The following is a 26,420-nucleotide window of genomic DNA, read 5'->3' on the forward strand; positions in this document are numbered from 1 at the left end:
GCAAACCGTTTCAGGGTGTTCTGTACCATAAAAATAGTACAGAGATTCTTTTGTTCTTTACACCAAATTGATCGTTAAAAAGAGTGAAGAATACGCATGTTAATTTCTCTAGAACGATGTACCTCTGACGAAGACATGAGATCTCCGACCTCTAGTTTAGAATAAATTTGAACTACCCATTTGTTTCTTTCACTATTCGAAATATTTAGAAATATTTCAAACAAATGACCAAATGGTAGATGTGGGTAATTGTCCCCATAAAAATAGGTGCTAATCCTACTCTTTTGTATTCTTCTGTATATTTTTAGATTTCACTGCTGGACACTAATGGCTCTTTTGTTGTAAGGCATCAATGCCTGACACCCAGGCAGTCTACCCTGTACTTCACAGGGATGTGTGAATTACTTCCTTCCCATCCCACTGACCTCTATTGACAAAATGTTAGAAATAATTAGAAATAATGGTAAAAAATGGTAGAGTGCTGTTAGAATTATTTAGAAACTATTTGAAATGTCATAATCCACATCAGGAATATTTCAAACGTTTTAGAAAACCAAGGAATTATTTAGAATATTGACAAGATGTTCAAATTATTTCCAAATTATGAAATTTCTTAGACAAACTATTACAAAGAATTCAAAACATTTCTAAATAATGACAATAACAACCCACACGGTGACGCGGAATTGACTCTAAGCTAAATGTACGTCATATCGTGTAAATATTTTTCAATGTGCAGTTCTACTATGTGTGGTTGTTAACGTTTTTAAAATGATTGTACATCTTTGAACGCAATTCAGCTTTCTGCTGCAACGTTTTGATTTTTAGCAATAAACCATTTTTGATTGATTTGATTAAATGATTGATTGATGACCTGGCCAATGACCTGATTTGTTGACGTCTCTTGATTGTATACGTAACTGGTGTTGGGTTACATAATGTTGCAATTTCATAGTAGGAGGGATGTATACTCCTGTCGATCATATATATGAATATATATTAACAGGGCAGAACATATACGAATGTAAACATTTATATGCATTTGCTTTGCAAATGTTACCTTCCTAGTTTCATATTTCTCCTTGTCTTTCTCCGAAAAGAAGAAGAAAGAAAAGTAATTCAACGAGAAAAGAACAAAACGTATCCAAAACAGAAAACGCGGTAGCCAGTACCTACTACTCGGAAGAGTTCCCGCCGTTGACAAGCTGACAAATGACCAGGGCTTTCCTCGCAAATTGATTTCTAAATTTCGCGCGAAAATCAGCGGAGCAAAACCACGTGGTCTGTCCTGGCCTCATTGGCAATTCATGGTTCTCTCACGCCCGGGTCTGTCATTTGTTGTGAGTACGTGTGCCGCCGTTTTCCACTGTTTCTCCCGTCAGAAAACATGCCTCCCAAGAAGAGAAAGGCAGGAGAGGAGGAGCCGCAGGCCTCGAAGAAGGGAAAGTCGGACGAGAATGGAGAAGAAGTGTCGGAAGAGGGCGCAGCGGCCGCGGCAGACAATGGACACGGGGCGGCCGCCGAGACCTCCCAGCCAGCCGCCGCCGACAAACCGCCACTCGTGCGTGCTTAATTTTCCAACCCATATCTTTTCTCTAAACCGTCGTGACAGCTATATTTCTCTACTTAGATGTGTTAACTACTCCATTTCCTGTCTGAAAAACCGCGTCCGTGTCTGGATAGGCGGGCGGATGTTGGAAGGTGTATCGATGGATTGCAGGGTGGGGAGGGGGGCGATGCTGTATACCTTTGATGTGGACACAAAAGGCTCGGACCAAAATCATTGATCCAAGCGATTTGGAAAATCTTTTCTGCATGCAGAGCGGTCGAACATAGCACGCCAAAGGGTTATAAGTATCCAGGCAGCCCGCATATTTACTGAATTTAAAGTTGTAATAGATTTTCGGCAAAGGCTATCGCAGAGGTGTGTGTCGTAGCCAAAACAAAGGGCGCCCTGTACCACACTTGTGCCTTATGGCATAATAACAAGTACGGAAAAACAAACTCAGCTTACAGAAGTTTGCGCGTTTTGAGGGCTTTTGTGATCAAGTTCTAGTGCGCGCAATTTTGAACCATAACAACAGGCAAAAGGCTGAAGCATAAGTGATTTTTATATCACGTTTAAATCCTTCTAGCATGCTTGTTTTGGTGCCATGTTGGTGTGTTGAAAAGAAACAAATTGTCACAGAAAAGATTTGTTTTCAGATTTTTAAATCTCTTCGTTTAAACAGACAAGATAGAACTTTGGACCATGCATAGATTGTATCAAGGTGTTTTGTTTTAATGTGATTTGGGCTTTATGATTGAATACCAGTATTTAATTGTATAAAATTTTTCTTTATTTTCTATGTGTTCTGTAGGTTTTTTTTAGGATAGTCAAATGTTTTTTTTTTTCAAGTTGCACACAGTTATTCAACTAAAACTTGTACTTGAAAATGTTCATCTGTGAGTACTAACAGGTTGCCACAGATGAATATTATCTTTTCCTTGCAGTTCCCTTGACTTAATGACCCATAAATGATATTCTCTTTTTGATACAAAATATCAATAAAAGTCCCATATCGTCATGTTCACTTTGGCATCTGAAGTACCCAAACATCATATCTGTAGCTATGGTTGTCTTTATGAGTGCAGTTTTTGGTGTCCTCACACATTTGAAATTGAAGTGTTTTTTTATCCTCCAAGAAGTACCTACTTTGACACTTAATTGCGTATTCTAGTATCCAAACATATTTGGAAGGCTATAACAGTTACTATGTAGTTCTAACGACCATGCCATTCTGAAGATATGTCAGCAATAAAAAAAACCTAGATTCATGAAACTGCACTTTCATTGAACATTCTCAAAGCCATTTGAAGACTTCCACAAATGGTTTCTTGCAATAATGTCAGTTTTGTGGCCGTCAACTTTACTATAGTATTTCCTGTTCCATGAAAGAATCTGTAAGATATTTAGATGTTTAGGGATACTTTTTTTTTTCTTTACAAAATTACAGTTGCCTCATCAGGTGGTCTTTTAACTTTATTTTTGTTCCAAAATAAGACCAGAGTCAACTGTCTTGCCCTTGCAAAATTGCTGAAACTGTATGTACATTCTTCTATCAAAAAAGTATCTCAACCTTCTCCCTGCAGCCTAACTCTGCAACTAATACACATTTGGTGCCAAGCAGCTACCCTAGCAGGCTGGAGGTTAAAAAGGGTGCAGTTTTTTTTCCTCTAACAGGTGTCTGTTTGCGCAGGTGTTTGTTTATGCTAAAAGCAGTGTCACAGGTGCGGCTTGGATTAAACTGAACAATAGGGGTGCATCTAAACCTGTACACTTCAGATGGGGCATGTCGGATACTCTAGTTCTGCTACAAAGAACTACATGTACACGTGTTCAAAATACCTGTCTGCAGTCTGCAATCTGCAAATGGATTTTCAAGATTGTAGAAGAAAAATTTATACAAGCTGCAATTTTGCAGAAGGAAAAATAGGCTCCAGATTCAATGGATTCAACTAGTAGTAGCTTGTAGTGGGAGACGGCAGTGAAAGATACCAGGAAATGATAACTTTTCTGTAGAGAAGGATCTATAAAGTCTGAAATTAAAAAGAGTGATAGATTAAACTTAAAAGAATTCCAGTAATGCTGCAGATTTACAAAGCTATACAATTATGATGTAAAAAGGGCATTATTGGTTTGAGAAGGTTGTAGTATGGAGACTTGTGTATTTACAGAAAGTATTCCAAAATTGCAGAACAAAATTTGGACTCTTCTGCAATATTGCAGAGCACCGAAAAAAAGGATTTCGACCACTGTGTACGCATGTTGTGTTTTCTTCTGTTTCTGTTGGCCATAGATAGATAAAAATTAAAAGCTACGCAAACAATTCGTTTACATTACATTCTTGTGAAAAAAACACTTTCAAGTATCAAGATTCATTATTCTTACATGCATAAACAAGTATTGTTTGTAATGGATGTACATAAATTTGTATGTTGCCATTTATGTAAAATGTACAGGTACATGTAGGCCTTTTTTCATGGCAATCATCTCTCAAATTAACATTAGTCATTACAAAAAAAAAGAACTCTCAAAGCAGGCCTTCTCTAATTATGTTACTATCTGAAATTTCTGAATATCGAAGTTCTTTTTGTACCCTTTTGATCTAAATCAATACTAAGTAAATACTTGCGCATGCCCCAGTTGTCAGATTGGTTGCCACATTTCTGCGTTGTTCAAAATCAACAGTCCTATTTATGGACAAGTTTATGAGAACTCATACATGTGTTATGCATAACAGAACAAAAGTTATTTTTCGCTTGTTCCAAAGGTACTATTGTACACGAGTATGCAGCATATTCTTGATGAAATTTTAGTGTCAGAAAAATATTAATAACCCATTGTTGTAAAATACCTCTTTTAAAAAAAGCTGTAGAACTTTAGACTCAAGTTTTGAAGAGTTTGTAATTATGTTTTGCTGAAAACTGAAGTAGCCCCAACAAAATAACTGAATTTGCAGTAACTAGTAGTCCTTTCTAGCAAGTAGCTGAAGTCAACATTTCATAATTGAGTACTTAAATGTAATTTCTGTTGTAGAATTTTAGACTCAAGTTTTGAAGAGAGACTGTAAGGTTTGTAATTATGTTTTGCTGAAAAGTAGCCCCAACCAAAATAACTGAATTTGCAGTAACTAGTAGTCCTTTCTAGCAAGTAGCTGAAGTTAACATTTCATAATTGAGTACTTCTATGTACTTTCTGTATGAGCTTGCTTATATGCAATGTTGTAACGTTGGGTTGTATGCATATGGTTGTTTACGTAGGAATAGTTGTATTGACTCAGGTGCATAAGTGAGCCAAGGTTTTACCCTGACCTCTCCAGTCAGATTCTGACCCTTACATTAGACTGTTTATGTATCTTGACAGGCCTGTGAATTCAGACAATTGATGAGCAGGTTTTGATAAAGGGTTATGAGTCATGCCTCCAAATATCAGAGTTATCAACCAAGAATTGAGAATTCAAAAGTATTCAAAAACTCGTATTTCCCCAGAACTACAATGTATCGTAGACTGGAACTCGTTGCCACCAAGCACAGTTGGGGCATCATCACTAGAAAGCTTTAAACAACTCCTGCAATGTGCAAAGATTAAGTGTACCAAGTCATTCGGTGTGATATAGCTAGCTGCCGCCGCGCTATGTGCCTGTGAAGCTGGTGTGTTATGCCGAAGGGCGGTTATACAGGCTATACAGATACAGATACAGATTCAAAGTTTTTCAGTAAACATGCAGGATAAGCCAGTTAATAATTGGAAGGCAACTTTTAGATTAAAGTCTATATATGCAAGGTGTTTGTTATAGTCTGTCAATCACAATTAGTACTTCTGATTGAGCCAATGATATTGTGGCAATTAACAGATCATCCAATGATAGAGAGGGTTGTGATAAAAAAGTTATAATTCAAGGGTTTTCAGTAAACATATGGGATAAGTCAGTTAATAATTGGAAGGCAACTTTTAGATTAAAATCTATATATGTTAGATGTTTGTTATAGACTGGTCCTGATTTTTCATCACAATTAGAAGTTCAACCAATGATTATGTGGCAATTAATGCTTCGTCCAATGATAGAAAAGGGTGTGATAAAAAAAATATAATTCATGGTTTTTCAACGAACATCTAGGATATGTCAGTTAATAATTTGAAGGCAACTTTTAGATTAAAGTCTGTATGTGTAAGGTGTATTTATAGACTGATCCTGACTGTCCATCACAATTAGCAATTCAACCAATGATAACGTGGCAATTAATGTTTCGTCCAATGACAGAGAACGTTGTGATAAAAGGTTATGATTCAAGGTTTTTCAGTTAACATCTAGTATAAGTCAGTTCAACCAATGATAGCATGGCAATTAATGGTTTGACCAATGAGAGGGTGGATGAATATCTGTAAAATACTTACACTTGTATATTTTTATTATGTGTTTTTACATAATGTTGGCGGACAATAGGTCTACTAATGGGGTTTGGAAACAAATGTGTTGACCTTGCCCCCCTCCCCCCATTTTTGGGTCGGTGCATTACTTGCCTTAGGGGTAGATTTGTGATGCAAATTTCACTTTGTCAATTTTCCTCTGCATCAAGACAACAGGTGTCGCCTGATAGGCTCTTTGTTTGCCTTTCAAATTGAATTCAGTAGGGGGCATCGACTGAATTCTAATCATGTACTTTGCTTGGTCGGCTCAGATCAATCCAAAGTAACGATCATGCATAAAAGAGGATCCTCAACTTCTGTGGCAAAATGATTTTGACATAGAAATGTTTATTTCTTAACATATTTCTGGGATTCCTGCTTGTTTGTTTTGTAAGTTAAAGTAAAAGTTTATAAACACTTTAAGTTGAGTTGTAAGCTATTGTTCATGTGCCTATCGTTTAGTACTTTTTATAATAAACAAAACAACAAACATTGCAAGCTTCTGGGATGGAACTGAAATAATTTTTTCTTATACATGCATTTAAGTCTTTTGTTTAACATGCATAACAAGGTCTACAAATTTTGGAAATGTCTAATTCTATATCTATGATTCTGTACTGATTTTAGGTTAAAAATTTCCTCAGAAAAACTCAGAAGAAAATTTGAAAATGATTTATAATAATATCTGTCAATTACATTGAATTATTATGATAAAAACTGCATTTTGTGTCTTCTCTCTTTAGTCAATGTAACAGATGTTGCGAGATTGTTTTAATGATTAATTTGTACAAAATGTACATGTATGTAACAGCTGTTTATGTTTTCACCGACTTTTGCAGAAGCTTGAAGGGTCAAAGGTCAGTGGTGAGCTGTTGATCTGCGGAGGCACCAACTGGGACCTGATTGGTCGAAATCAGTTACCAAAGAATGCAAGTAAGTTGTGCTTCCCTTGTTTTTGATTAAATATAAGGCCACACAGGTGTAACTTTTTCTCATATTTTTTTAGAAAAAATATTGAAGGGACGGGGAAGAAAAAAATAGCCCTAAATGCTATGGTTAGAGCCTTGAAGTCAACATTCCAGGCTGGTTTAGAATTCAAACAACTTGGATGTTAAAACTTTAATCAAGCCACTGCATTGATAGATAAAAAAAGTATATATTTTAACCAGTTTGCTTCTAGTCGGAGATAAAGTTAAATCAGGTTTTCTCTGAGAATTGAGTCAACATTGACAAATGTTCAGGAGAAACTCAGAGGGACAGTCCAGTCACTCATGGTCCATGTCTGGAAAAGTCAATACCACAGATAGACTAGTGATTAAACTGTGGAGAAGACTCAATTCAATAGACAGTCTCTGAACAGAATGTAGTGTGGGCTGTTAGTTCTGTATATCGATGTCAAGTTGGTGTGTTACGCCGAAAGGCGGTTATACCGGCTATACAGATACAGATACAGAAGTTGACAGATTGGTTGTGTGTATGCAGCAGCATGTATCAGGTACATGTAAGTTATTTTCAACTGTAAGTTGTTCAGCGAGCCTTCTGTTATATCTGCATGGGTTGAGCCAATTTTTTTTTTTTTATTTCAGGGCAGTGGTAAAGTTCAGTCTTGGAGAATCCCCTCTTATCTGGAGATTGACATTTGATCTTTTTTTGGTTTCCTTAAAACTGATAGAAGGGAATTCACTGTGATAATTGTCGTAATGTTTTGCAGTTTTCTTCAGTGGGCAGTGCAAAGAGATGACAGAGCTTGGATATTGAAGACAGGAAATAAGATAACCTTTTCTGGGACCTTTTGCCTAACCTGTTTAGTGTTGTTGTTTTTCAGTAGTCAGTGCAGGCAGAGAACAGAACATGGGTATTAAAGACAGGAAACAAGATAAACTTTTATCGGGCCTTTGACCTAACTTCCTGTTTTGTACTAGTAGTAGTACCTTTTTCAGCGGGCAGTACAAACAGAGGACAGAACTTGGATATTGAAGACCCCTTTTCTGGGACCATTGCCCTAACTTCCTGTTTTGTGTGTTGTTTTTTTTAGCAAGCAGTGCAAACAGAGGACAGAATTTGGATATTGAAGACAGGAAATAAGATAACCTTTTCTGGGACCTTTGGCCTAACTTCCCATTTTGTACTTTTTTCAGCAGGCAGTGCAAACAGAACTTGGATATTGAAGACAGGAATCAAGACGAACTTTTCTGGGACCATTGACCTAACTTCCTGTTTTGTGTGTTTCTTCCAGCGGGCAGTGCAAACAGAGGACAGAACCTGTGGGGCCCCCACCGTTACGGCAGTATGTCAGGTGTCAGGGTGCGCTCCGTCTTCTCAGGCCCCACCGCGGTGCACAGTGTCCTCATCACTGAGGACGGCAAGGCTATGAGCTGGGGTAGGTCTGCCAGTGTGTTAAAGCGTTAAGTTGAAGTTCCTTCCCGCAAACAGTCATGCCTTCAAATATCAGAATTATCAACCAAGAATTGAGGTGTTCAAGAACTCGTATTTCCCCAGAACTATTGTAGACTGGAACTCATTGCCACCAAGCGCAGTTGGGGCATCATCATTAGAAAGCTTTAAACAACTCCTGCAATTAAATGTGCAAAGATTGAGTGTAACAAGTCATTCGGTGTGATATAGCTAGCTGCCGCCGCGCCGCGTGCCTGCGGAGCTGGTGTGTTGCGCCGAAGGGCGGTTATACCGGCTATACTGATACAGATACAGATCAATTGCCGTTTCTATAAGAGTGATCGCCATGTTGTCACGGTAGGTAAAAAGCAGATGACTTGGCTGATTTACCTACCAATAATTTGCATAATGTCTTCAAATAATTTGCATCTATATGATGTTAACGAAAGCAGCTATCACTCGTATAGCCCAGTGCCAAACACAGCAGTGCGATCACTACAGCAGGGGGCTAGTCCACTGGTAGTGGTGTGTGTTCAACTACCATACTCTTTCCCAAATGCTAAGCAGAGAAAACAGTATGAACCGATTTTAAAGTCTTTGGTATGACTCGGCCAGGGATCGAACTCAAAACCTACTGAATGCAAAGCGAGCAGTCTATCCACTCGGCCATTGCACCGGTCTGTTTGGGAAGAAAGACACTCAGCTGTTGAAAACTTTTCTCTACATCTTAATCAATTGATCAGTATGTCATTATGCACAAAACAAGAAAATTGACTTAAACTTGCAACATGAAGAAACAATCAGCCTGTCCATATTTTGAAGAGATCCTCCTCAGGAGTATTAAGTGATCAGTCCCTGAATGGTAACCCTGGCAGTGGTTGAAAGGCATGTCAATAGTCAAGGTCACCACATATGGAAATGATACATAGTCACAATCTTTGGCCAGGACATCTGCATCTGTTTCATATAATACTGTAGAGTAGGACTGACTACTTAGGCCATGTTGATTTGATTATATGGATGATACGCGTGCGAATAAAAAAAAAGGTTCGCAAAAAAAAAAAAGTTGCTTTCACTATGAAATCTACGTGGTCATGAAGGTTGAAAAAATGGCACAGAATATGTTATGGCGAATAATCTACTCTTCGAATTCATTTCTTTACATTTTTGTCTTTTTTCCTTTGATTTTGGCATTCTACGACATTGGTATCGTTTCTAAATGTTTTCCTTGCAACTTATGGTATATTTTTGCTCATTTAGCAACTGTTTTGCACGATTTACAGTATGGTTGAAAACTTTTTTTTTTTTGGAAACGGCCGAAAATTCATGCGCGCGCGGATGTCATCCATATAATCAAATCAACATGGCCTTAGTTTGCATTCCGGTCCAAATTTCCGAGTCATACCAAAGACAATTAAGAATGTTACTTCATGATTATTTGCAATGCTTAGAATATCGTCGTTAAACACACACACACTGCTACCTGTGGACTAGTCCCCTGCTGTAGTGCTTGCACGACTGTGTGGCCAAAGGGCTACTGAAACAGAGATGGGCACCACCCCATACACCAAAATTTCCTTTACTCATCATTTTGCTTGAATTACCGACAAAGCAACCAACGCTTTTGAAAATATAATCTCCACGATGTCAGTAACAAGAATATTGAATTATAGTGGACTAATTACTCTTTGTTGAAACTGCCTCAAAAAGGCTATGAGACTAACTTTAGGTCTAGGGAAAAAGTGTTTCTTGGATCAGTCCTTTGGTTTGGTAGGTAGGGATTATCTTTTTTTCTTTCTTTTTTATAAGACTTTGGCAGTTTCTTGAGTGATTGAACTTATATAATTACAGTTTAACAAAGTAAAACTTGCATGAGGACACTTATATTTACATGTCAATGTTGGAAAATTGATTGTACAATGTTTCATCACTCACATGTTTTTTTATCTCTTGTTGCCGCTGCATTTTGTAGGACGAAACGACAAAGGCCAGTTGGGTCACGGTGACATGAAGAGGGTAGACGTGCCCACCGTCATCGAGAGTCTGGCAGGGTTCAACATCGTGGAAGCAGCGTGTGGAAGGAACCATACGCTGTGTCTGACAGGTGTGTGTTTTTGTTGTTGTAATGATTATTATTTTTTTAAAACGGGTCGTGAAATAATCGTAAGGCTTCAGAAAAAGTCATAGACTGGGTTAAGAAAATACATTGTCAGCTTGTGTGAAATGGTTCTGTATTGTTGACCATAAAGTGTTTTTGCTAAAATATATTTTATCCTGAAGTTAGTAGAAATATATAGTCAGTAGCAATAGTATGTAGCTTTTCATGGCTAACTCAACAAAAAAAAGGATAATTCCTTCAGGTATTTAAGTATGCTCAGCTGGACCCTTTTCTCAAGTTGTTGGGAGCAAAACATTAGCTGAAATATTAAGCTTGACTAGCCAGAATATGTGACTGCTTTGGTAACGTTATGTTTCTTGTGTTTTCAGATGATGGAAAGGTGTTTGCCTTTGGTGAAAACAAGATGGGTCAGCTGGGTTTGGGGAACGAGAACCCTGCAGTGCCCAGTCCTACTCAGGTCAGCTTCTACAAGTTAAGACATCAAAAAGACTTTCCATTATCGCAAGACAAAACATCCTGTTTTTTCCTGTCATTCTTTCTGATATTTCTGGTAGCTTTCTTTCCCTTTCTCACTATAACCTCCCTCTGCAAACTCACCACACTAGGAATACCCCTCCTATAGCAAAATTAAGTCCAAGTTTAAGTATACTGTTGGTGAGTTGACATACAAGCTGAATTGTGTTATGTTTTGTACCCATGATCTGTTGTAACATGTTTGTTTGTATGTATGTTTCAGATTGTGTACACAGGTCCACCTGTAGTGAAGGTGGCCTGTGGTGCAGAGTTCAGTATGGTGGTGGACTGTTGTAACATGTTTGTTTGTTTGTGTGTTTCAGATCGTGTACACAGGTCCACCTGTAGTGAAGGTGGCCTGTGGTGCAGAGTTCAGTATGGTGGTGGACTGTTGTAACATGTTTGTTTGTTTGTGTGTTTCAGATCGTGTACACAGGTCCACCTGTAGTGAAGGTGGCCTGTGGTGCAGAGTTCAGTATGGTGGTGGACTGTCGGGGGGCCTTGTACTCCTTCGGATGTCCAGAATATGGGCAGCTGGGTAAGACATGCTCTTCTTTTTATCCAATAAACTTAAGGATATTGTTATGTTCTTTGATTTGCCCCCAGTGACCATACAAATGTATTAGAAATTCCATGAAATACAACTAAGGTATGGACCTGAGATTTTGGATTTCTGTGCAATTCTAGTTACCTTTATTGACTAAAGAATGTATGGTTTCCAAGATGGCCTGAAATATGGAATTAAGTTCTGTGCAATTCTGAATTTCACCTTGTTGATAAAAGAATGTTTTGCTTTTAATATAATGGCTTTTGCCAAGATGGTTTGTACTTTTGCCAGTGCCTTGTAATGTAAATCAAGTTTTCGAATTTGTTTGACCACCAGTCATAATGGTGTCATACTTATTATACCTGCACACTCCCTATTTGGGTATATCATTTACCTTATGCAGTATTTCCTATGCTTATCGCTAGGTGGCGCACGTGTACAAAGCTTTAATCGCAAAGCATCACGGGATATCATGACGTAATGACAATGTTCGCCGCCATTTTCCTTGTGCGTTCGCAGAGGGGTGCACGTTCGTTTCCCTACTCCTTATTTTTTCGGATTTTCTTTCGGCGTTAGGCCCAAAAAGAAGGATAAAACGAAGTCTTCTGCCCACGAGGGCGATTCAGGTAGCCTTTCGGAGGACCAGACGGGTCGTAACGGCAAGAGAAGCGGCCTGTTTCCCAACGCTAGTCAGGAAAAATTCCTGGCCGTGGAAAATACAGGCGTGCCTGCACATGTCTCCGGACAGGAGGAAGAGGAGTTGGGTGAACGAAAAGTCCCCGCTCCTACAGCTGGAGGTTCGGAGGAAAGAAGGGAAGAACTCCAACCTCATTCCGCCGCTTGGGAGCGAAATGCCCCTTCGGCGTTGGCACCGGGAACATCCGCCGCTTGGGAGCGAAATGCCCCTTCGGCGTTGGCACCGGGAACATCAGTCAAGGAAGGAGACGGCGCGGAGCTGCCGCCGCCCCGGCCTAAATTTCCTCCGGACTCGGAGGAGTTGGGCTCCCCGACCATGCCGAAGCTTGGTGGGGAAAAGTCTCCTCCACCCCCACCTCCATCAGAAACACCCTTCCCGCCTGGATTCGACGCTGCCTCTTTTCTTCAGTGGATCAGTTCCAGCTTGGGACTTCCTCAGGCGTCCAGTTCATCCCGTCAACCTCGGGACGTTGACGGGGCGGTAGCGTCGACCAGCCGAGCCGGTGTAGTCGGTTCCGGCGAGAGCATCCAGGTTCTGAAGTGGAAGAGTGTTCGGAGGAGGGAAAAATCACCTTTTCTGACTCTGACGAAGGTAACTCCTTGTCGTTTGATAATCCCTACGATAATAACTTCAAATAAGTATTTGGAGGAACCGGTGGGCAAATCGGTCTTGAAGACATGTTTCATATCTTGTTTCATGTCCTTGCCACACATTTCACGTCTATACTGAGTCATAGTAGAGGAAGCTGATCAAAAAAAAAAACACCAAAGACGATTCTATCGCTTTGCAAACAGCATCGGGTTTAGAGGATGGTCCGAACCCTTAGTGAAGAGAGGAAGGAAAACTTTTCCCACTCCACTTAATGTTGAATTAGCACTTCGGGCGCCGATTCTAGACCCAGTAGTGGCTAATATGATCAAGCGTGATACCGTAAACACTGATAATAGTGATTGCCAGGATAAGATGCTAATGGCTGCTAACCTTTTAGTAGAGTTGTTGGCAGCAGTTAAACTCCGAATTTGTGAGTAAGTCCTCGCTCAAAAATGTAGCGACCTGCTCGGGAACTTCAGATTCTTCCCCTTCTTAATTTGGAGACACCTTTTTGGAGAAGGTTAATTCAGCCGATTAGGCTAGACGCACTTTGAGTAAGGCTTATAAGTCAGCCCCTTCGAGCACTTCTAAGTCCAACCGTTCAAAGTTTAACTACAACAACAAACCTGTAATTCTACCCTAGCCATCTAGCGGTTTTGGTCAAAACTGCAGTGTTTTTGCCCAAGTCTCACTGAATCTCGCGAGATATCGGGAGATTTGAAGAAAACAAGATGGCCGACCTCGTGCCGAGCGCTACACATTTCTATGTTCAAGGCCACGAAAACGTGTCCAAAACTCGTAAAAATGGATTGAATACAAGGTCACAACAAAGAAGAAATGTTCTTCTCTCTATGTTTAATTTGTTGGAGCACTGATTCCTCATTTGAAGGGAAAGATTTTCGTGAGTTATTTTTCTTCCATGTTGCCGAATTTTGAAAGGGGATTTTCCACGTTACGATCGCCATATACTAGCCCCTAAAAATCTATTCTCTGACTGTTTGGGCTGTATTTCATGGAGAAATTAGCGTTGTTTACATGGAAATAGGATTTTCAAATGCCAGCAGGGTGTCAACATTTTACCAAACACATTGATTTTGTGTAGCAAAGTGGACTATTGTTATTCAAATAGCGCCTTTTTACAACTTTTGTCAGACAATACCGATGGGCATAGTGACGCCGCTTGGCCCCAAATCAGCAAAATTTCACGAATTAGCCAAGCTAACACAAGCAAAAGTACGAAGAGAAGACCCTACATTTGAAAACTTTATGAGAGGCGCAGCGCCCTTGTTTCCTTGCTTGGGGAGACCCCTGGATTACTAGTAGTAGTTTTCCTAGACGACTTACCGATCATTGCAAGGTCGAGGGAACAATGCTTAGAGCACATTGCTATAGGCAGAGAGCTTCTAGAGCAACTCGGTTTGTTCTCAACCTGGAGAAGTCGCAGTTGGTACCGTCTCAGGTAGCGACTTTCCTAGGCCTTGTTCTCGATTCTCGTACTTTGACAATTTACCTAACCGAAGACAAGTTAGACAAGGTAGTGAGTTCTTGCCTATCACTTCTAGAACAGGAGGTGATAGGAATCAGACAGCTAGCCAGCGTGGTGGGGCTGTTAGAGTCCGCCAAGCAAGCCATTCTTCCAAGGCCCTTACTTTTCCGGGCTCTGCAACAGCTTCTCAATTTTCGGCATAAAGAAGCCGAGAGAATTTTGACTCTTTAGTCAGTCTAACCCCAGATGCAGCAAAAGATCTACAGTGGTGGATCGGTCATGTGCGCGAAGTAAAGTCTTTGTTCCGTCAAACCTGACAATTTGCACGGATGCCTCACTGGAAGGATGGGGCGCGCATTGTTATGGTCAGGAGACAGGCGGGCGCTGGTCGCAAACAGAAGCGCGCACGCACTGTGACCAACTGACTAGAATTGAAAGCGGCCTCCCTGGCGCTAAGAAGCTTTGTGAGCGCAGATACTCAGCATGATCTGCTAAGGCTGGACAACGCAACAGCCGTTGCATATGTGAATCACGTGGGGGGAACAAGGTCGCCAGATTTGGCAGCCTTGGCCCTGGAGATGTGGTCGTGGGCCCTGGAAAGAGGCCTGACGTTGTCTGCAACTCACGTTCCCGGATTGACAAACACCCTAGCGGACAGGTGTTCGCGGGTTTTTTCTGGACAAGGTAGAGTGGCAACTGAACCGCTCAGTTTTTCCTGTCATTGAACAATTGGACAGGCAATGCATTGACAGTAGATCTGTTTGCGTCTCGTATGAACGCTCAGCTGAAGGAGTATGTCTCTTGGCGCCCAGAACCAGAGGTCATGTCGGTGGATGGCCTAAACATTCACTGAGGCAACCTGGGGCTAGCGCATGCCTTTCCCCGCTTCAGCCTAGTGTTCAAGGTACTGAGGAAAGTCCAGTCAGACGTAGCAATAGTGATTTTGATACCTCCAGTTTGGGAGTCTCAGGCTTGGTACCCCAAGGTGTTGAACATGTTGTTCGAGAGTCCGGTTCTCCTGCCACAGAGCTGGGATCTGCTGTTCCTGCCGCACAACAGGAGACCCCATCCGCTGTGGCCAGATCTGATGCTTGCCGCGTGGCCAAGATCAGGCGACAGTTGCAGGGTCGGGGCCTTTCGGCAGGGGCTTCAGACCTCATCCTCTCGGCTTGGAGAGAAAGCACTTCTAGACAGTATCAGTCAGCATGGGCTCAGTGGGCCAGCTGGTGTGATAGAAGGAAGATTGATCCAGTTTGCGGCGCTATAGAGAGCGTAGTAGAATATCTTGAATGGATGTTCCGACAGAACTACTGCTATACATTGTATGTCAATTGGGGTGGCTCGTTCTGCGATCTCGTCTGTACACTTACCAGTAGACCATTGTAATGTGGGTAGTCACCCTCTAGTGTCCAAACTGATGAGAGGTCTGTTTCACAAACGTCCTCCTTGTCCAAGATATGTTTCAACATGGGACGTCAGTCGGGTCCTAGAGTACCTTCTGCATTGTTGCCAAGCTAATAGTCTTAGTTTGAAACAGCTGGTTCATAAGTTGGTAACACTAGCGGCATTGGTGTCAGCCGACAGAGGTCAGACTTTAGCGGCTCTTGACTTGAGATTCAATAAAAAAAAAAAGAAAAAAAATGTAGAAACGGTGTTTCTTGGACAATTCCTACCCTGCTGAAACTTCTAGACCAGGGAAACCTGCCAGAAAGTGTTTTTGGGCGGCCTTCCCGCAGGACAGGCGCTTGTGTGCCTTCACATACCTGAAAGAATATCTAAGGCGGACTTCTCCCTTCGGAAAGAAGGGGGGGGGGGAGCGAGAAGTTGTTCATATCGTTCAGCAGACCACACAGGCCAGTTGGTTCTGCGACCCTGGCCAGGTGGGTTAAGTCAGTGTTAGGCACGGCAGGTGTTGACACAGCAACTTTCTCAGCTCATTCCACTCGAGGAGCATCCACTTCAGCTGCTACAGCTGCTGGGGTGTCTCTACATAGCATCATGAATGCAGCGGACTGGTCACGAGAGTCTACCTTCCTGAAGTACTACAGGAGGGACAACAACCAACACACGTTTTGCCAGGCTGTGCTGTCCACGGCTCTGAAGTCTGCATAAGGTAAATGATATACCCAAATAGGGAGTGTGCAGGTATAATTGAGGATTAGGCAGATTGTACTTACCATGAAGGATAATCCCAATTATACCTCACACGAACTATTTGGGTATATCTTCCCACCCTTGCTGTTCTTCAGCTTCCAAGTAGCTGAAAATGCCCACCCATGGTGAACAGCACAGATTCTTTCTCGCACGTCGTCAAATGGCGGCGAACATTGTCATTACGTCATGATATCCCGTGATGCTTTGCGATTAAAGCTTTGTACACGTGCGCCACCTAGCGATAAGCATAGGAAATACTGCATAAGGTAAATGATATACCCAAATAGTTCGTGTGAGGTATAATTGGGATTATCCTTCATGGTAAGTACAATCTGCCTAATCCTCAATTATTAACTAAACAAATATGATCAGTACTAAGAATTGTGTTATATTTTGTTGTTGCCAGGTAACAACACAGATGGCCAATACTTCGTAACATCGAACAAGATGGCGTACGACTGCGAGCTGGTCCCGCGGAGAATCAGCGTCTTCATCGAGAAAACGAAGGATGGCTTCATCAACCCCATCACTAATGTGCAGCTGGTGGACATCAAATGTGGCACCAATCACACCGTAGGATACTTAATATATGTCTCTAGTGTTATAGAGATACAGATACAGAATCTAGTATCTGTTAGTAACCCTATTACTGTATAATGAATGTAGTTCTGATAATTTGAATGTAGATTATATGATCCAACGTATGTATATATTATTGTAAATTTCATTGTGTTAATTGTGTACCTAACGATTTTATTCTCTCCCAGGGTTGACCCTTGATAATACATTGTAGTCCATTACTAGTTGGGTAAAAATGAAAATTATATGTCTCTAGTAAAAACTAGAAAAGGATGACTTTTAAAAGAATCTTCTACCAGGATTCAGAAGTGACTGGAAAGAGTAGAAGTAGACAACATGCCAGGGGAGTTGATCAACTGAAGGAGTACATTAATTACACCTGGGCTCTTCCCAGTCCCTTCTAAAGCCTGGTACAGTCTAAATCCCTTTAACATTCTCCTACCTAACTTCAAAACTAATAGAGAATTGGTAGCCAATGGCTAGTTCAGTGTGCTAAAGGTTAAAACTCCCGTGACTTTCAGGATCTGGTCTACCTACTTTTAAAATTATTAATAATCCAGTAATAGTTGTTTCCTTTTGGGCTTCCAAAAACATGTCTTCACTTACTTGCATATCAATTAACTATAGTTCGTGCTTATAAACCTGCCATTCTCAGGCAAGTCTCTTAGTATCACTGACAAAAGGTAGTGGATGCTATCGGAAACATCTGACTGTTTATAAAATCATATCCAGTACTTGAGTTTTTTTGGCGAATCCAGTAATTTTGTTTGTGTTGAGTGTAGTACGCAGTGAAGAACCAGCCAGTAGGCTTCTACTTTGGAACCCTGATAGAGAGAGAAGTGTTGGACATCCAAACATAACACTTAAGAAACTTATTGAAATTGAAACAGGCCTGGAGGGACAGGAACTAATATCTCTGTGATGAATGAGAAACATTTTTGGCGTTCTAACTTTGTATGCTCCACCTCTTCGAAGGATGATAGATGATGATGAGTGTTTGATAAAGGTTGTACTTTCCAGGTTGCGATGGACAAGCAGAAGAGAGTGTACACTTGGGGTTTTGGTGGATACGGCAGACTGGGGCACAGTGAACAGAAGGACGAACACGTGCCCAGGCTGGTCAAGATGTTCGACTACCCGGGGCGCGGTGCCAGGACCATCTATGCCGGGGCCTTCTACTCCATGGCTATCTTGGACAATGGCGGTTAGTGCCTAGCCTCTACCATTCTTCCTTAGAACTAGAGTGGAACTCACTGTCACCATGTACAGTAGGGGCTTTAGCATTGGGTACAATGTAGCTTTTAACAATGTTTAGAGTTAGATGTTCAAGTGTTCAGTGTAATATAGCCGGCTGCCTGTGAAGCTGGTGTGTTACGCAGAAGGGCAATTATATCAGCTATACAGATAAAGATACAGATACCAGACATGGCAAGCAACTGGATGGGTAGAAATGGGTTAAATAGATAGATAACATGCTAGGAGAGTTAGTCCTGGCAGATTATCAGTGGCTATTTGTCTGATTTCTACACTTTCCAGCTGTTGCCAAAGTCTGTTAGAAGCTAGTTAGTGCCGTACCTACCTGCCAAAGTGTTCTGGCCAACTGCTGGCCCCTTGCTCCACTCAGATGGCTAAACAGATACAGATACAGATGGCATTTCCAAACCGGGGCAGGTTGGAAGGTAAAGGGTATGACTGAAATGTTGTTCTATTGGGTACATGTTTGTTTGTTTGTATTTATTTTATACATTTACATGTAGGTCAGCTGTACCTCTGGGGGCAGACAAAGACGACAGGAGAAGCGAACATGTACCCCAAACCTATCCAGGACCTGAGTGGCTGGGACGTGCGCAGTGTGGGCTGTAGTAACCGCAGTATTGTGGTGGCCGCAGACGATAGTACCATCAGCTGGGGACCCAGCCCCACATACGGAGAGCTGGTGAGGGAGTTTGTTGCTAATAACTGGTGGACATACATTGTACTAACTACTAAGGCCACACCAATTTAATTTCTTGGTTAACAGATTTTTCTAGAAAAATAATGGAGCGGGCGGGCAAAAAAAAATGAAAATAAAAACAGGCCTGGACATCCTGTTATGTCCCAAAATGGTATGATAGGAGCCATGTAGTCAACACACCAGGCTGGTTCAAAATTTTAACAATGAATTTTGAACTTTTAATTATACCACTGCATTGAAAGGTGGAATAACTGTAACAAGTACTAGTAAGAAAAGGACTGTTTTCAACTGTTCAGGGCAAAATATGAGCATTTTGCAGTTGATTCTGAATTTTTTATTTTTATTTGCAAATCAGAAAAAAATGAAGCGGGCAAATCCGTTAACCAAGAAATTAAATTGGTCTGGCCTAAGTACCTTATAAAAGAAATAGCTATGCCTTCAAGTACCAGTCTGAGTTATTAACCATGTATTGAGGTGCCCAAAAACTTATTCTTTCCTAGAGCTATGATTACAGAGTGGAACTCGCTGTTATCAAGTACAGCAGGGGCATTATCATTTAGATAGCTTCAAACAATGTTCAAAGTTTAGGTATAACAAGTCATTTAGTAGCCAGCTGCCACCCAGCCGCATGCCTGCGAATCTGGTGTGTTAAGCCGAAGGGTGCTGGCTGCACAGATGGTCAAATTTTTCTGGTGCAGGTGATTTTCAACGTTAGCCTGCGCCAGTAAAGGTGTGCAGAAAGAAGTGTTTCAGTCTCTGCAGTACTGGTTTTATCTGATAGGTGGCACATAATGCACTGCCCTGTGTTCTGTAGGGCTACGGCGAGAACAAGGCCAAGTCATCAACCATTCCTAAAGAGGTGAAGACGCTGGACGGCGTGTACATCCACCGAGTCTCGTGCGGGTACGGACACACCATCTTCATCGCACGCAACGACAGCGAAGAAGACAAGGCCAAGATCAAGGCACTGCCCGAGTATAACCCAAAGTGACCTGTCACTTATACAGTACATGCTGTTATGGTTCAGGCCATGGTTTGGTGATGCTGGTTATTACTGGTTATCCAGTCGTACAGCACACCGTTTACACTGGCCGCTGAACTTGAATTATGTTCTTGTTGGAATCAGATTAATTTGCTCCTTCTGAAGTTATATTGCTGGGATAAAGGATTCTATATTTTCCAGCCCAGTTTCTAGCTGAAGGCAATGCAAGGAGCCTTTAGAAAAAAAAAACACATCAGTTAAAAACATAGCTTACAGTTACTTTAGCTGGAGCGTGCAATCTGGGCAGACTCAATTCAAGTTTGAGGTTGTTGTTGGTTTCCATGGAAACTGGTTGCTGGTTGCCAAGGATATCTCCATGGTTACAACAGTCACAAAAATGATACTGGAGGCTGGTAACAGGTGGCAATGGTATAAGAAAAAGAGGGTACAATGTATTAGGTATGGAAAAGTTGCTTAGGGAGATATGAATTAAGCATAATCAAATATGGTTTGGCTGGGACAATCGTTTTTTTTTGGGGGGGGAGCTCTTGATGTTTATAGGTATTGGCTTATGATACTTTGTGGCAATACAAAAACCTTAAATTAGTGATATGGTTTGTCAGTATTTGGGTTGTGCAGACTGTCCACAACTGTTGGAGATCTGGAGGCTTGTATTAGCCAAGAGACTTGTGGTGGTCAGGTATTTCCATTGATTGCCAAATGAATGTTCTTCCTCCTTTTCTTGATTTCTTCTTCTTTCCAGTTGTTTCATTCTGATAATCTTTGCTTTGTCAGTGATTCAAAACTGCATAAAGTAGCTTCTTACATGTACATTGTACATGTGGAATTGTGCTTGAATGATCATCAGCAGAAAAAAAACAACTTTTTCAAAATAAAGTAGTTATGAAAATAAGGGACAAAAGACTAGGTTTATCCCCCAGCCAGGATTTTACAACTTCTCGCCGGCCATTTTTTCATTTTGTTGGTGTTTTTTTTTCTTGTTCCATTCAGCACGTCACGCCTTGATCACATTGTACAAAGATACGTCACTTGTTCCTCTCTCACCAGTAGTTAGTTGTGAGCACATCACCCCTTAGAAGTTAACACAAACGCACACAACATTTACAAACAAGGTCTATGAGCTGTCTAACTTAGGGCTTTAAAATTCATAGTTTATTTCAGTTCCTAACTGTTTTTTCGACCATAAGCTAGGACTTGCAGGAAATATGTGCTTCATGTTGAAGTACGTTTCCATTAGCTTGAAGGTGATAAAAAAATATATTGTCAGGTTGCTCTTTGGAAAGGTTTTTTTCTTACACTTTATAGTGGCACTTACAAGGGCAGACCCAGTAAAATTGACATGTAAATAATACTGTAGTCAACAAAAGTTATGTGGAGTCAAACTGATTTGGAGTTAGATGCAATAAGAACAGCACTTTTGTTGTATTCACGGTTCTTGATAAGCTGATGTTTTTTAAACATGCTCACATGTAAGTTGCAGGATGTCAGGCGAAGGTGGCAAAAACACTACTTACTGTGACAGTAGTTGCTTTCTAACAGTGTCATATGAGTCGTGTTGTGGTGCTAGGAAATGATTTTTAAAAATTCTCACTGCGAAATAGTCTCTATGCTGATCATGGCATTGATTGCAATTGTCCCCGTTGCTATTTTTGATGCAGAAATAGTGGAAAAGTGTCAGTATCTTCAGGTATATCATTAAGCAAGGGTTATTCAACCATACATAAACCCTTCCTGTAAGCCCTTAGTGTCATTGATTAATTCTTAGGGAAAGCCACATTTGCCAATGTGTTCAGCTTACTACATGTTTGTACATATACATGTACAAAGATTGCCATGTATTCAGTCATGATCATTTGTATTTTACCAGAAAAAAGCATTAGATCCAGTGTTCTAGCCAGCATCTGTCTTTCTGATACAATTTTGCCACTCTTGACTGACAAAAATTTTGCTCAATCCGTCATCTTTGATTGACAAAAAAACGGCATGTAAAGATATGCAAGGAGAGGTCATTAAGTAACACATGTGAGTCTACCAGCAAAATTTGCCCCTCAAAATGCAGGAAATAGCATTTCAGTGGTTCAAAATTCTCCAGGGCAAAGCATACCCCTAGGATTGTTGTGGCTCCAAGGCTCGACTTGATTTTACAATGTACATCAAGCAAAATTGTGAAGACTGAATTAAATGTCAGGCTGGCTAGAACACTGGTTAGGCCACACCGACTTAATTTTATGGATGACATCCTCTGAAGACTCCCAAACTAGTGTGCGCGGGTGAATAAAAAAAAAATTCCGGCCAAAAATAAAAAATGCAACTGAACCACAGATTGAAATACAAAGCTGGTATTGTGAATTTACGGTTACCGTAGTACATAGACTATGTACTACGGTAACCGTAAATTCACAATACCACGACAAGCCGGCACATGCTGGCTTTTTGCGCAATTTATGAATCGGCACTGTACGTATGTACTGAGTTCTTGAGTCGTGGAGTTTGGGCAGCCTGGGTGCCATCCTCCAGAGTTACCACCGGCTCCGCATTGTCGCTAACTACCATGGACTACCCAGGCCTAGAACCAGGCCAGAGCCTCGATGGGTGTGATCTTTTTTTTTTCTGAGAACAGGCGAAAATCAATACGCGCGTGGATGTCATCCATAAAATTAAGTCGGTGTGGCCTTAGATTGTGCAAGTTGTGACAGTATTGTTGTTGCCATGGCAGTCTTAGCATTGCCCTTGTTGTTCATGACACTCCATATCTCAGGTACCCATCCAACTGGCCACATCAATCTATCTTATTGCACGGTTCTTTATTTTTATCATCTTCATATAAAAGGATATATTTTGCAAACATTTTGGTGTAACACTAACAGATATTGAAAGGGATATCTGCAGTATGAAATGTTGTACACAGCATTGAGAAGTATTATCAAAAAAGTGGAAATATATCTGCTAGCGCTAATTTTATAGTTACAACATTTAAATTCTGTTGTAAACCATGCCACTTTTTCAATGTGGTGACATGCTACCAGTAATCAAAAAGTAAAGACTGGAAATCTGTTTTTAAAATTGGAAATCTGTTTTGAAAATGGTCAGCATTAATTATTAAAATCATATTTTGACTAATTCTTTTTCATCATTTCAGAGGATAGTACATGTAAGATGTGTTTAAAACAAGAAAGAAAGTTGTGTTAGTCAGAGAACCTTTGAAATAGATTGTTGTGGCCACAGCCTACAAACAACAAGCATAGATCATTGCTGTGCACTAAAACCATTACAGGGCTGAAATTCTCTCATGTTCTCTATGCTACAGCTGTCTGCACATGGTCTAAAGTCACTAAGCACAAGACAATCTTAGAGACATTCTTAACTACAACTAAAGCTAATACAGCTTTGAAATGTGATTGACTGAATGAAAAACTGCCCCATGTTTCTCAATGTTAGGCAGCTGGAGTTATAAATGTCATAGGTGGAATTAATTAGTGTCTCAAGTTGCTCAAAGTTAGCTAACTCGAGTCCATATTCGCTATTCTTTAATGGAGTTTATGCCTTGGCCAGTAGGTTATTGTTACAGTAGCTTGAGTCCAAAAGCTGTATTGTGCATTCATGAAAATTGGGAGCTTGCAATTTGTCTGAAAGTTTTAGGACCAGGAAAGTGCCAGACGATGATAGATTTTGTACAGCTGATGTTGTGATGCGTGTAGTTGGTCTGACATGTTGGCAGGCTAACCATGGTAGTAACGGGTTGTAGCTTTGGAAAACAAGACTGCTATAATGATAATTCAAAGTTTGGTTTGTAGCAGAGAGAGGGATTGAAATTTGATAATGTCAATCTTGTATTCACAATGACTGGGAATGGAACCCTGTTCCTTTTGAGCCCTCTTACTACTGTAAGGACTGTACTACATGTAAATGGATAATGATCACTTCTGGGCATCACAGCTGCAAAGGGGACATTTTGTGCAGTACTGCTAAATCTCATATTGTCATTGTTTTAGTGACTTGAAGAGTAACTACTGGATTGTAGTAGGACCAATATTTTACCACATGTGCTTTACTGCAACTCATGACGAATATTAGTGATTATAAAATCGCTGCTGACAGGTTATCATATCATCCTGTAATAAAATTGCAACTCCCATTGTTTGATAGGCAAGCTGTCGTGGGCATTGTGTAATGACTGGTAATGTTGAAATGGACCCTTATAGTGCTGCATACCTAAGCCCACATTTAGGTTCAGGTCTGGATTCAAGTCCAGAGGTTTAGGTTCAGTTCCAGACTTGTAAGTCGGGACCTAAACCCATGACATATACAAAATTGCATGTTGGCAACCTTGTAATATTGTCTGGGTGCATCTTTGGCCACATAACATGAAGGCCGGTACTTGACGATGCCCGATGGCAATGTTTTCTTCATTTTGCAGCAATCTACGGAAGGTTTTAGGTGGTTTGGAAAGAAAAGGGGTATGTGAAATGGTCTTTTATGGTAATAAGTCCGGACTCAGTTCTTGACTTTTAGGTTTTTTTGGACTTAAACCTAAACATTCTTAAAAGTCCAGATCCAAGTCCAGTGAACTGGTACGCAGCACTAGACCCTAAACATGTACATTTGTTTCAAGTGAATTCTTCTGCTACAGCTAGGTTGAGGGTAAAACCATGACTAGATATTGAGGACAGATTCTGTCATAAAATTGTTAATACATGACAATGTATTAATGGATATTCATAAAGGCTTGGGTACTTAATACAGTGTGTTAGATATAAGGCATTGGCCTCCTCTGATTGGTCACTTGTGGTCACATGACACTCCATCAACCACATACTAGTACATTGTACAGCAGCATGTCGGCAGAACGTACTGCAACTGTGCGAAACCCGTAATGCGTTATGTATAACACTTCGACAGAACGTCTCATGTAATGCCGTATTCACGTATATAAGGTTAACATCCAGACACTAGTTTCCAAATGTTGTGTCGGAAAAGATAGTCTGCAACAGGCAAAATTCTAATGCAACGTCGACCAAACATCCAACTAAAACCACGAAAAACCAACAATCAAGATTCTTAGGGGTTCCCGGATCAGTCGTTTTTTTGAGGGGTATTTTCTGATCAAATGTAGATTGCACGCAATAGAAGCTCCAGCTGGCAACCCTACATATATACGGAGATATATGTAGGGTTGCTGGCTGGCGCTTCTATTGCGTGCGCCTGAAAAGGAGGCTACAAGATTCTGCCGTAATGGTACATGTACGTTCTGCTGAAGTGCTACATACAGAAGGTCTCAGCAAGCATATTTCCCATCATGCAGTCTTTTCCAGTTTACTGAATTGACTCATGGGAAGTTGTGTGGCAGTTCTGAGTAACTCTGAGCATTTTTATCATTGCAATGATTTTCTTTCAAATTTGTTTCAAATATGCAACATTTTGTTCTCAATTTCTACTGCATCCTGCATCTTATTGTATCAGTTTTTTTTCACTTCTGATCACAACAAATTGAAATTTGCCATGGGCTGATTGCTTTTCAAAATCTGTCATAATGATTGGCAATACAGGAATAAACTGACTGTCTTTACTAAATCCCTGTTAGAGTTGTATCCAGTGAGCATAACTTTTTTTCACCTTGATATAGATTGTGCACCACTTGTATTATAATGGTTGTTCTTCCACTATACTGTAGTACTTGTATGTAAATGTACATGTGGACCTTTCTGAGTAACTGTAGATGTATTTTGTGCAATATATGCCACAAATAAAAAACAGTGAAAACATGGTCAATATGGTGAAGTTTTGTCATTTTTTTGTCTTGTTTGCAGAACAAAAAATTCACAAAACCTCTTAAGATATTCTTTGTATAATCTAGAAATTATACTAATTATACTAAGTATGTAATATTAATTTGATGATCATTACAATTCTTATTATTGCTTACTACAATTAGGTAACTACCGGTAAAGACATTTCAGACTTCACAAAATCTAATAAATTTTTGTTTTATTCAGGTAAGCATGTCAATGTACATGTTCAAAGTCTCGTCTTCTCATTACAGCAATAAAATTAAAGTACATTAAAACCTTAAATTCCTCTAAAAAGTTTTATTACGAATCCCATAATGTCACCATAAAATATATTATTTTTTTAAAGCTTGAAATTTTTGACTGGTGATTGCAGAATACAAGAAAACACAGATTCTGTGTTGAACTTCCTGACTTAATTTCTTTTTTCAAATTACACCAGAAAGAAAACATTCTCTTGCAAAACCAGGTTCCACGACAGGTAGTGAAGACATCAGGGCAGGGCAAACTGAAAGTCAAGAGTTCACACAGCTGTCAGGCCTACTTAGTCTCCACCAGACTTTTTTTGCAGACCGAATAAATCGTAGAAATCGGCCTAAAAGGGTATTAATTGGCAAGAGAAGGTAGCCGGCCAGAGAAGCTCCGTT

The 26,420-nt window shown here is 40.4% G+C and overlaps 1 protein-coding gene across 1 annotated transcript; it reads left to right on the top strand.

Moving 5' to 3' along the window:
- Positions 1-1,255: 1,255 nt before the first annotated feature.
- LOC109480115 (protein RCC2 homolog) lies at positions 1,256-20,678 on the top strand. Its single transcript, XM_019782270.1, has 10 exons — positions 1,256-1,561; positions 6,790-6,883; positions 8,187-8,330; positions 10,317-10,448; positions 10,832-10,920; positions 11,400-11,514; positions 16,858-17,024; positions 18,051-18,234; positions 18,788-18,966; positions 19,799-20,678. The coding sequence occupies exons 1-10, from the start codon at positions 1,388-1,390 to the stop codon at positions 19,973-19,975; spliced, it is 1,455 nt and encodes a 484-aa protein (XP_019637829.1). The 5' UTR covers positions 1,256-1,387; the 3' UTR covers positions 19,976-20,678.
- The last annotated feature ends 5,742 nt before the right edge of the window (positions 20,679-26,420 follow it).

Source organism: Branchiostoma belcheri, unplaced genomic scaffold (genome assembly GCF_001625305.1).
Source record: "Branchiostoma belcheri isolate BF01 breed outbred unplaced genomic scaffold, Haploidv18h27 scaffold5, whole genome shotgun sequence".
In the NCBI taxonomy this organism is placed as follows: domain Eukaryota; kingdom Metazoa; phylum Chordata; class Leptocardii; order Amphioxiformes; family Branchiostomatidae; genus Branchiostoma; species Branchiostoma belcheri.